Source organism: Littorina saxatilis, linkage group LG13 (genome assembly GCF_037325665.1).
Source record: "Littorina saxatilis isolate snail1 linkage group LG13, US_GU_Lsax_2.0, whole genome shotgun sequence".
Lineage (NCBI taxonomy): Eukaryota > Metazoa > Mollusca > Gastropoda > Littorinimorpha > Littorinidae > Littorina > Littorina saxatilis.
Window position 1 is genome coordinate 31,444,235 of NC_090257.1, and position 12,500 is coordinate 31,456,734.

The window sequence follows — 12,500 nt, forward strand, 5'->3', positions numbered from 1 at the left end:
GTATTCTCTTCACTTTTTTCGGTAATACTTCAGTTAGATAATGATACAAACTTTCAACAAAAAAACAAAGAACATATTTTTGTGTTCTTAAAACAAAAAAATGTTGGTATTCAAATCCATGTCACAAATTTTGGGTTTCCATATGACAAATGTGATGTACTTTGAAACCATTGTAATTTACTGAATGTAGACGAACAAAATGTGCAAGAATATTTGTATTCTTTCTCTGCAGGCCAAGGATAAAATTGGAACTAGTATTTATTTATGAAATCAATTTATATCAAGCCGTTGTTAAAATGTCTTATTTCATTAAAGACATATCACCTTTGTAACATGGTTTCCCCTGGTACACATCTCTGGAGAATATAACCCTTTCCATATTTGAATTTTTCACTGGTAATTTTTGTTAAGAAATACAATAAATTACGAAATATGTCTGATAACTCAAATGTTACCTAAAATAACCAAACAAAACTCTCTTGAGCGGCGGTCACGTGATCACTGTAAAAGAAATATTTAATCCAAAAGGTGTTCCTGAAGGTTAAGTGAACGGCCGTAACTGGGAAAAAAGTTTTAATCACATGACACGGGAATTCTTGCTTTAATTTGTGTTTGAAATTTGTTGCAATAATTTTTTGGCCAAGTTTATTTGGAGTAATTGAGACGCCTTATCACTGTACAGCGTTGGAGGCGTATCAGTGGGACGGAGGCCCTGAAGACAAGGCGAAGATGACGGCATGTCTAGGAGGCAGCGCGTCCTTCCCTTGGTCTATCTTGACGGGAAGTGAGACTATTCTCAACATTGAGTGGAGCTTTCAGGTTCGCCGAATTAGCTTCAATATTTTAGCAAAACTTTGATACAACACAAACCATTTGTGAGTGATGGAAACAGGTAACTCACTACAGGCTCAATTGTACAGAAGTTATTTCACGATTAAGATTTGATATATTTCCTGAAACAAGCTGATTCAGTTTTTCCAAAGAAAAGGAGAAAACAAGACTGTTTACATTAATGTCATATAGAGTTCGGGGAAAGGGTATAACGTGTTCCGCTTAACCTGCTTCGTCAGCTTCATGAACTTACGGTTCGAAATACTTATATATATATATTTTTCCAAGACATTCTCTCTCACTCTCTCTCTCTCTCTCTCTCTCTCTCTCTCTCTCTCTCTCTCTCTCTCTCTCTCTCTCTCTCTCTCTATCTATCTCTCACTTTCTCTCACTCTCTCTCTCTCTCACTTTCTCTCTCTCTCTCTCTCTCTCTCTCTCTCTCTCTCTCTCTCTCTCTCTCTCTCTTTCTCTCTCCCTCTTTCAATGTCAATGTATTACAATAAATTGACCAGGCAATATTTTCTCCAGGCACCGGACAAGGAAAAGACAACCATAGCAACCAACCAAAGCACACATTTCTACGCGACGGACAGCGTTCGTTTAGGTTTTCTCGCCAACGCGGGACTGTCTCTACGCTTCGCCAGACCTCAGGATTCCGGCAACTATTCTGTGCGAGTGCAGCTTCAGCGAGCAAAGTCGTCCGAGCTTGTTTCAGCTGAGAGGACAGTGACGCTGTCTGTTACCGGTAATTTGCTTCTTGGTGTGATGGCTTTCTATATAGCTATTCTGATGAACACGTGGGGGAATTCGGGGGCTGTGATTGGATGGTCTCTTCCGAGCATAATGCTGCGGAAGTCGGCCATTTTTCTCAATATCCAAAAGCATATTGTCAATAACAAAGACGCATGGTTCCGGTTAACCCACCTGTACCACACGATGTTTCACTGATCGACAACAGCATACACTGACAACTTGAAATTCTTCTCGGGAATGTTTTTCAGCTTTACAAATGTCGATAGCACACCCTTTTCTGCTAACTTCCCGATGAAACAGGACTAAACCTATTATTTTCTGTCCCTAAACACCACAAAATGCCCAAAATTTTCGCATTCGGCTTTTCTTATCTCGTAACTCCACACTAAATACCCCACTTCCCCTCTGAAGTATTGATATACAACCCATGGCACTAACATTCATGTAGTCGTTTATAACTGAGGTTGAAAAATTCGCTTCATGACGAGACAAGTATAAATGCCATTCACCCAAACTGGAAACGTCGCTGCCGTCTGCTCGCTTTGTACGGATTAGCTGTTCTCTTTTCCTCCCCTTGTTGCATCCTAGTTCTTCAGTTGTTTCTAGTTTTCCGTTGATGTTGTGTTTTGGTCTTCTTCATAAGTAGTCTTGTTCAAAATTAAAAAAAACTCAAACTTCTTTTTGTTGTATACGAATGAACTAATAAAAAGCTGTTCAGCTGTGTTGTCAAATCGAGTTTTTTTTCCAAAGTCAGTGTGGCGCCTGCGCAAAACTAATGCGCATAAGAAACGGCGTCTGCTATTAAAACCTGAAACCAACGCATCGACGCAAAAACTGTCATTTTGTAAGTTTGGAACAACAAATAAAGGTCAGAACAGCTATATAATCGCTATTGTATTTTCAGCGTAGCAATAGGGTCCGATATTTAGACTCGAACAAGTATAATGCGACTCGTTTTCGACTCGTCGGCATTATACTTGTCTCGTCTAAATATCGGACCCTATTGCTACGCTGAAAACGCAATAGCTGTTAATGATGAGCATCAACTACCAGCAAGCGACTGGTTGCTCAGGTGTCAGAATAATGTGACTGGGTGAGACATGAAGCCTGTGCTGCGACTTATGTCTTGTGTGTGGCACACGTTATATGTCAAAGCAGCACCGCCCTGATATGGCCCTTCGTGGTCGGCTGGGCGTTAAGCAAACAAACAAACAAACAAACAAACAAACCAGCAAGCGTTGATGAAGATACAATAGTGTAAAGCAACATGATAGCTACATTCATCAATTTGCATTATTATTTTATGGGTGTTACAATTTGTGATTGGCAAAACATGTAGTACTATTGCATTTGAAAAGCCAATGTAACATTTGTGAATCAACTCTGGCAGAAACAGTAAATTTACCGTGCGAAGTTGATAATGTACTGTGACATATTAATGAGCAAATTCACTGTTCGTTGCAGACAGAGCCCCAGCTACACAAGATGGCGACCTCTACTTCACACTAGGTGACGTGGTTCGAGATGACGTCACAGAGGACTGGACACTGCAGCTACACTGTGTTCAATTTGTGGACCTTGGTCATCCCCCTGTTGATGTTGTCTGGAAGGTCCGTATGTGTGCGCGTCTTTGTGTGCGTGTGTGTGTGTGTGTTTGTGTGTAAGAGTGTGTGTTTGTTTGTCCGTGTGTATATATGAGTGTGTGTGTGAATGTGTGTGTGTGTGTGCGCGCGCGTGTGTGTGTGTGTGTGTGTGTTTGTGTGTGTGCGCGCACGTGTGTGTGTGTGTGTGTGTGTGTGTGTGTGTGTGTGTGTGTGTGTGTGTGTGTTGTCAGTATTACTACAGTCTATCATGTCTCTGTGTGGAACTATCACAAACTCAGTTGTATTACTACTGTTGCATTTAGTTTTCACAGTGGACACACAGCACGACCTCAACCGACAGAACGTTGACTTTATTTCCGAAGTCAGGACAGTACATGCTTTCAGTTATCTTATTTCACCATTTCCTTCTGCAGTGTCGTTCCTTCTTAGTAGTCCACTTTACATCACCATTGATATTCTCTGAATTCTCTGTATGTGGAATATTGATTGTCTGTCAGACACCATCAGGTGAGGTGAGGAACAGCAGCTACCAGGACAATGGCACGTTCGTCTTGTCTCTGTCCAGCCCTGTCCAGGGAGGTAACTATTCCTGCCAACTGCCCCCCTCCGCCCCCGCTGCCCGCTGTCTGACCGCTACCTCCCCGCTGAACGCTGCAGCCCAGCTCTACTTAGACGACAAGGACGCCAGATTGTCGTTCTTGGGGGCCCGCCAGAGGGAGCTAGAGCAGGTGAACGAGGACCAGGCGAATCTTCTTCAACACCAGGCGATGCAGATCTCGCAACAGAATAGAACCATGGCCGATATGGTGCGAGTGAACGAGGACCAGGCGAATCTTCTTCAACACCAGGCGATGCAGATCTCGCAACAGAATAGAACCATGGCCGATATGGTGCGAGTGAACGAGGACCAGGCGAATCTTCTTCAACACCAGGCGATGCAGATCTCGCAACAGAATAGAACCATGGCCGATATGGTGCGAGTGAACAAGGACCAGGCGAATCTTCTTCAACACCAGGCGATGCAGATCTCGCGACAGAATAGAACCATGGCCGATATGGTGCGAGTGAACAAGGACTATGCGAATCTTCTTCAACACCAGAATGGAACCATAGGAGAGATGAAAGCTGACCAACTCAATCTGACCACACAGTTATCTGCACTAACTAATTCTACGAAGAACATACTGGAACGAAGTGAGTACACAACACGCAACATATTTAGCACGACCTAAGATAGCATCCTTAGGATCCCTATCCTTTTCCCAAGGGCCTTATCCATTTTCTTCAAAATGCTTTTTTTGCACGGTCTCAATGCTCAGGCAGAGAGAAAGATTGGTATACTTCCAAGATGAATTCTGTTTAATTGGTTGGCAGGTTTGTCTACTAACCTGTCGGAGGTGTACATGGCTGCATGCTTTCCAGGTACAGCAGTGAATCAGGCACTTCTTTTTCGTCGTCGTCGTCTTCTTGTTCTTGTTCTTGTTCTTATTCTTCTTCTTCTTCTTGTTCTTCTTCTTCTTCTTCTTCTTCTTCTTCTTCTTCTTCTTCTTCTTCTGCGTTCGGAGGATGCGAATCCCTCGGATCGTTGAATGGTTACATTATTGTACCTGAAAAGAGGTATGTTTTCTTTGGTGATATCAATGTTCATTTTGATGACTGTAACCACCCGTCCACTGTCAAGATGTTAGACTTGTTAGATGTTTTTCAGTACACACAGTCTGTCAGTCAACCAACACACAAGAAGAACCACATCCTTGACTGGGTTATGCATAGGCCTGATGACCATATTGTTCAGTCTGTAACTGTTTCTCATGTTTTATCTTCAGATCATTTTTGTGTTTTGTTCGATCTGATGACTAGGCCCCCACTCCACCCCCTGTTTTCACTTCTGTCCGTTGTCTGCGTACGATGGATAGAGATAGTTTCAGGGAAGAGCTGCAGACTGCGCTGTCCCCTTCTCTTACAGCTGATCAGCTTAAAGTTGTACTCCGTGCCGCTCTAGATGTCCATGCTCCCAGTTTGCGTCGCCGTGTCCGTCCGTCCAAGTCAGCACCGTGGTATCCTGCTATTAGTGAGGAACTGCGTGATGAAAAGTGTGAGCGTAGGCGTGCCGAGCGCAAGTGCCTTCAGACGGGTCTCACTGTACATAAGCAGATTTTTAACTACACCAAGAACGTTATAACCAAGATCGTACACTCCGCTAAGACACTTTTTCTGCAGACTCAGATTGCCACTTGTTCTTCTAGCAAGAAACTGTTTGATATTTGCAACCGCTTGACTGGCCGCACTAAGGTGTCCCCACTCCCCACTGTATTTCCTGTTAGTGAGCTGCCTGATGTTTTTAGTGATTTTTTCATCCAGAAAGTAGCTGATATTAGATCAGAACTTGACACGCTAGCTGTTAATTCTGCTGCACCCACTCATGTTGATGCTTCCCCTGCCTGTACGTTTTTAGCATTCCAGAAAGTCAGTGAGAAGGACCTTAGAGAGATTATTTTGAAATCCAAACCTACAACTTGTCCACTTGATGCATTGCCCACACCATTACTTGTTGAAAACCTTGATCTTCTGTTGCCTGTTCTCACCCAGATTGTTAATGATAGCCTGTTGTCTGGTGTTTTTCCATCATTGTTCAAAACTGCACTTGTGAAACCGCTCCTTAAGAAATCCAATCTCGATGTAAATGTCTTAAATACCTACCGCCCTGTTTCTAACCTTTCATTTTTGTCAAAGATTATTGAGAAAGTAGTTTTAAAGCAGCTGTTAATGTATTTGAACACTCATGATCTGATCTCGCATTCTCAGTCAGCATACCGTCCTTCTCACTGTACTGAGACTGCCCTGCTCAAGGTGACCAACGACATTCTGTCTGCTCTGGATGGTGGTGATGTGTCTGTGCTCACCCTACTGGACCTCTCGGCAGCGTTTGACACAATAGATCATGTCACACTGCTGAGCAGGCTCCAGACCTTGTATGGCATCTCTGGTCCAGCGCTGGCATGGTTTGAGTCCTACCTTACGGATAGAACTCAGGCTGTGCTTGTCGATGGCCAGAGATCAGCCCCAGCCCCCCTTGTTTTCGGTGTCCCTCAAGGCTCTGTACTTGGCCCAGTCCTCTTCATTATGTATACCAAACCCTTGTCTGCCCTCATTCAAAATCATTCCGTTTCAAACCAGTCTTTTGCTGATGATACCCAGTTGTATAAGCCTAGTTCCCCCGCTGAGACACATGCCGCCATCCAGACCTGTATCTTAGATGTTAAGTCATGGATGGTAGAAAATAAGTTAAAACTAAATGATGATAAGACAGAGGCACTTCTGTGCATGAAAAAGTCCACTAAGTTCCCAAATTCTCAACCTTCGTCTGTCCAAGTAGGCAATATCGACATCTCTTTCTCTTCTTCAGCTAGAAACCTCGGCTTCACCATCTCCTCAGACATGACACTCAACAAGCACATCTCCAACATCTGTAGGTCCGCATACTTTGAACCATCCGCCATACTCTGTCCGTTCAAACTACAAACACTCTAGTCTGCTCTCTTGTTCTTTCTAAACTTGACTACTGTAACTCTCTTCTCTCTGGCTGTCCACTCTACCTCCTGCACAAACTACAGAAAGTTCAAAATTCTGCAGCACGCCTGATCCTCAAAGCACGAAAAAAAGATCATGTCACACCACTTCGCCGCACACTCCACTGGTTACCCATCCAAGCCCGCATTGAATACAAACTGTCAACTCTCTGCTTTCACTTCTTCTCTGCCTCGTCTCCTGCTTATTTCTCTGAACTTCTCACTGTATACACTCCTGCTAGACAACTCCGCTCCTCTTCTGATAGCCGCACCCTAGTCATCCCACACACAAAATCAAAAGCATATGGACAACGCACTTTTGCATTTTGCGCATCTACTCAAAGGAACTCTCTCCCCTCTCACATTCGCCACTCTCAGTCAGTACAGTCATTCAAGCGAGCACTCAAAACTTACCTCTTCCAGAAACACAACTCCTAAAGTCGCAACATTTTGCCATCCTGTTCTGTAACGGTTCCATCTCTATTCAGCTTGTTATTTTTGTCTTTTGTTTTTTAAATTATTATAAATATAATTTTTCACTGCAGTAGTCTTAGCTGTAAGCTAGATATGCACAAGTCATGTCGGTGCCACATAATGCTGACACACATGTTCCTGTGCATAGTTTATGGATAACGTGTAGTTGGGAAGTTAAGAGTAGAAATAATTAGTATTTAGTGTAGGAGGAGGGTTGGGGGTGGGTAGGGAGGGGGTGGGTATGGTTTACTTTGAGCAGGTCGGTTTCAGTTTTAATAAACAATTCTGGAGAATTGTGTATCTTATATTTGAGTCTTTCGTGGTTTTTTTTAGACATTGATGCATTTAATAGTTTTAATGAGTTGCCTTTTGTTTTATCATTCTGGTGTTTATCTAGATGTGCTGTGTATCTTATAAGAAGTTCTTAAAAGTTCGAAGTTATTTTAGCATATAGTTTTTTTTATGGTCTTAACAGTTAAACATGTATTACGTTATCATTAAGATTCATGCTTTGTTAGCACTAAACAGTTGTTTTAATCAGTCTGGTTTTCTCTTGTTTTCATCTTATGAACATTCTAAATGTTAGACTAACTTATTGTCTTGTACAAAATAACAACTGTGTGAATGGTGCTATACTGAATGAAAGAGTGTGACATGAAGTTCTTGTACATCATTGTAAAGAGTGTGAATGACGTTTTAGTTTAGATGTCAAGCGCCTAGAGCAAGCCTTTTTAACGAAAGTTTTTGATTTAGCGCTATATAAATGTTCTTCTTCTTCTTATTATTATGTCATTTCCAGTCACCCCTGCAAACTGTGTGGACTGGTTGAAACTCGATCCACGAAGCGGAATCCGCACAGTCAACATCTCAGGAGATCCAATCACTGTCTACTGTGATCAGACCACGGACAACGGAGGATGGATTGTACGTGTGTGTGTGTGTGTGTGTGTGTGTGTGTGTGTGTGTGTGTGTGTGTGTCTTTGTCAGTGTGTGTGTGTGTGTGTGTGTGTGTGTGTGTGTGTGTGTGTGTCTTTGTCAGTGTGTGTGTATGTGTGTGTGTGTTTGAGTGTATGTGCGTGTGTGTGCACGTGCGTGCGCGAATATGAATTCGTGAGTGGCGGAGGGGAGGGGGGGGGGATAGGGGGTGGCGTTGACACCTGCGTGTGTGTGTCAAGTGAGTTAGTATTGTCCTGTATCTGTTCGCATATCTCTCTCTCTCTCTCTCTATCTCTCTCTCTCTCTCACACACACTCTCTCTCTCTCTCTCTCTCTCTCTCTCTCTCTCTCTCTCTCTCTCTCTCTCTCTCTCTCTCTCTATCGGAGGAGGAGGTCAATGTGTTACCTTTACATCCGTTATGCCTTGACCAAAATATTCTGCTGTCAATCACCCACCCCCCTCCCCACCTCGATCCCCTCTGCCAAAATGGAATGAATGGACTATTCCATGAGCACGCTAACACATATAACGTATCCATCTCAAGTTTTCTTTAAAAGAGCTATATTGTTTTTCTTCTGATGGACGAATAAAACAAACAAAAATGTATGTCTGCACACAGGAGCTGATAGGGAGTTACAAAAAACGGTTCATTGGATACTCCCACTCGAACAGACTCACCCATGCAACACACCCATGCAACACACCCATGCAACACACCCATGCACGCACACCCATGCAACACACCCATGCAACACACCCATGTACGCAATCGTCAACTCACTAATACCGCTCTTTGTTTGCAGGTCTTCCAGAGAAGACAGGACGCTTCCGTGGACTTTAACCAGAACTGGACGGAATATCGCAATGGGTTTGGTGACCTGGAGGGCAGCTTCTGGCTAGGTTCGTTATAACATTATACAAATGAATTAAAAACAACTTGTAAAATAACTATGTTCTGCACACAAAAAAAAGCGTGTTTGAAAAACTAATTTTGTTTTGTTTTGGTATACCAGCATGTGCATGTCAAAAAGTAAAGCATCCATCATATTCAATCTTAACCGAAATATATTAAAATTCATTACAATTTGTAATGAATCCATTGAATAACTTTATTTATCTGTAAAGTAATCAGGCATTGTCGACCACTTGTCAACACTTACGCATTCGGGAGAGAAAATGCACTGGCAGCTACACGTAGCTAAAGTTCTCGCTTCAAAGACATCGTAATTGTCGCAGGCGTTGTTCCCATGTTTCCTCTGTGAAGCTGTCAAATGCTTTTAATAGTTTTAAGTTTTGACTGAAGGTTTTAACTTCGACGGGGAATAGAGACGAGAGTGATGGTGTCTGTGTGTATGCGTAGAGCGTTTTCGAGAAAAATACTGGACCCACCTTCGCGATTATTGTTTAAAGCACGTCCATCTGTTATAACAATTAATATGAGAGGAGAGGAATTTGCAAATGTTTTGATGCAGAAAATGGATAACCCGTTTTGGACCGATGTATTTAAACATTATCCCCTGTCTCTTCAACATCCCACCCTACTGTCTATGTCTGCGTCTTGTCTAGGTATGTACGTGTGTATGCGCTTTGTTGACAAACTCGGTGTATGATGTATGCTATGCTATGTTTATGTGTATATAAAGGAAATAAAATGTTAGAAAAAAAAAGAAAAAAAAAGAAAAAGAAATTACATGGAAAATGTGACCCAACAACCTTCAACGATTTTGTATCAGAATGTTTACATTATAATGTTAATATTCGCAGAGATAAAGAGACAGTGTACATTAAAAACTGGATTGACAATGGAATTGTTCAGATTGGTCACATTTTGTGACAAAATGGATATTTATCCTATAATGCGTTTAAAATTAAATATCCAAATGCGCGAGGAGATTCTTTTATTATATGAAGGTGTAATCCAGGCTGTTAAAAAATATCAGAGAAAAATCGGTTTAGAATTAGATAAACATTGTATTATTACAGAGCCTATTGTGTGGAAATGTATTTGTAAAGGTAAGACACAACTTATTTACCAACAATTGACTGAACATGTTACGGTCCCAAAATGTATCGAAAAATGGTCTGAATCTTTAAACTGTTTGTTAGATTTGTTTGTTTTTTTGTTTGCTTAACGCCCAGCCGACCAGGAAGGGCCATATCAGGGCGGTGTTTGTTAGATAAGAAGGTTATTTTTCAACATGTTTTTAAAACAACCAAAGATACTTGTCTGAGATGGTTCCAGTACCGATTATTGTACAGAATTTTGCCGACAGAACGGTTTCTATTTTTGCGAAAAATTGTGGATACGTCGTTGAGTACATTTTGCGGTAGAAATGAAGAAACCCTTTTACATATGTTTTGGGAGTGTGATAAAGTGCAGACTTTTTAGATAGAATTTGTAAATTGGTTAAAGGCAAACTGCACCCATTGTGACAATTTAAAAGTTTCAAAAGAACTGGGGTTTTTTGGAGTTGCGAACAATGTAGTCACCGATAAAGTTTTTGATGTGCCAGTAATTTGTGCCAAACACCACGTATATAAATTATTTCCTAAACGAACTAAAAGATCCCTCATTTTCAGACATTTAGTAGAAATCTTAAACAAAGATTTGTTTGTGAAAAGTATAATAACACATTAGATACATTTTTACAAGGATTGGTGCTTATATATATATATATATATATATATGCATGTTTTGATGTAACACTTAGGTTCTGGTTTTTTTAAACATTTTTTTAACGTATTTTTGATACCTACCCACCCCATATGTGTTGTAATTGTCCAAGTGTGTTTTGTTTTATGTTTGTGTCCCCTTGTGTAGGTGATGTCCTGTAATGTACAGCATAAAAATATATAAAGAAATCTAGGTCAGCCCAATACTAACCGTTAGCGGACGAAGAAATGACAAATAATCACGTGATGAATCATTGTGTGTGTGTGTGTGTGTGTGTGTGTGTGTGTAAGTGTGTGTGTGTGTGCAAGTGTATGTGTGTGTTTGTGTGTAAGTGTGTGTGTGTGTGTGTGTAAGTGTGTGTGTGTGTGTGTGTGTGTGTGTGTGTGTGTGTGTGTGTGTGTGTGTGTGTGTGTGTGTGTGTGTTTTCACGGCACAGGACTGGACAAGCTGCACAAGCTGACCACCTCACAGACTGAGAGGGACGAGTTGCGTATCGACCTGCACCTGTGGGACGGAACCAAAGCGAATGCGAGATTCAGCAACTTTTACGTGGAAGACGTCTCTCACAACTTCACTCTGCGCTTTGACAAATTCACTGGAGGAAACGCTGGTACGTGCCCTGAAAGGATACTACTCAAGACACAAAACGCTTTGCATTTGGGAAGCACACATGTCTATGTTTGTCTCTGTCTGTTTGTCTGTCTGCCTGTCTGTATCCTTCTATCTGTCTATCTGTCTGTCTGTCTGTCTGTCGATCTGTCTGTCTTTCTCTCTCTTTCTCTGTCTCTTTCTCCACCTCTCTATCTCTCTTTGTGTAAGGCCAAAAAAAAAAAAAAAAAATAGGTGTGGTTGCGGTAACATAGCCAAAAAAAATAGGGTAGGAAGGTAGGCAATCACTTTTTTTTTTAAACTTTTTTTTCTAATGTGTACAAATTAAACCTACTTGACAGGGAAATAAGTGTGCGACTCGGGCGATTTCGCTTTCATTGCGTTTTCTGCACTCGTTTTCTTTTTTTTTCTTTTTTTTGTGGACAAATGTAATAAAAAGTTATAGGGTCGGCCCCTAAAAATAGGGTAGGTCGGGTTACCGTAACCACACCTATTTTTTTTTAGGCCTAACGTGTACAAATGTCTAATGCCTTGTTCTATTTCTACCTGACACACTTTTGTTATGAAATACAAGTTCGTATACATACTCTCAACCGGCCTCCGTAGCGCAGTGGTTAGTGCATCGGACTGCCGGCCGGGAGGTCGTGGTTCAAATCCCCATAAGGACAGTGGGTTTTTCGAGCTTCGGCCGGCTCCTACCCAGAGTGGAAGCCGTGATGTGGTTCCAATGGGAAGGCTGGGACCACACGCACGCACACGAGCAAGCACACGCACGCACTCACCCACGTACACATACACACACACGTTCACATACACACCCACACACACACACACACTGACCACCCTATGACTGTCCATCCCCAGGCGACAGCCTGGATAGCCACCGTGGTCAGCAGTTCTCCACCAAGGACAGGGACAACGACAGAGTAGGCTATAGCTGTGCAAAGTATTTCGGGGCCGGCTGGTGGTTCAAGTCCTGCTACAGCTCCAACCTGAACGGTCACTACATGAACAGCAGCAGTGGTCCGAATCGGAACGGGCTGGTCTGG

At 42.1% G+C, this 12,500-nt stretch overlaps 1 protein-coding gene across 1 annotated transcript in view; it reads left to right on the forward strand.

Moving 5' to 3' along the window:
- LOC138945501 (fibrinogen C domain-containing protein 1-like) overlaps positions 1-12,500 on the forward strand; it is a 14,545-nt gene that overhangs the window by 1,366 nt on the left and 679 nt on the right. The window contains exons 2-9 of the mRNA XM_070316935.1: positions 683-819; positions 1,360-1,576; positions 3,049-3,194; positions 3,686-4,382; positions 8,031-8,155; positions 8,972-9,068; positions 11,279-11,452; positions 12,316-12,500. The exon at positions 12,316-12,500 is cut by the window's right edge and continues 679 nt beyond it. Of these exons, the coding sequence (XP_070173036.1) occupies positions 683-819; positions 1,360-1,576; positions 3,049-3,194; positions 3,686-4,382; positions 8,031-8,155; positions 8,972-9,068; positions 11,279-11,452; positions 12,316-12,500 (1,778 nt within the window). The remainder of the gene's footprint in view (positions 1-682; positions 820-1,359; positions 1,577-3,048; positions 3,195-3,685; positions 4,383-8,030; positions 8,156-8,971; positions 9,069-11,278; positions 11,453-12,315) is intronic.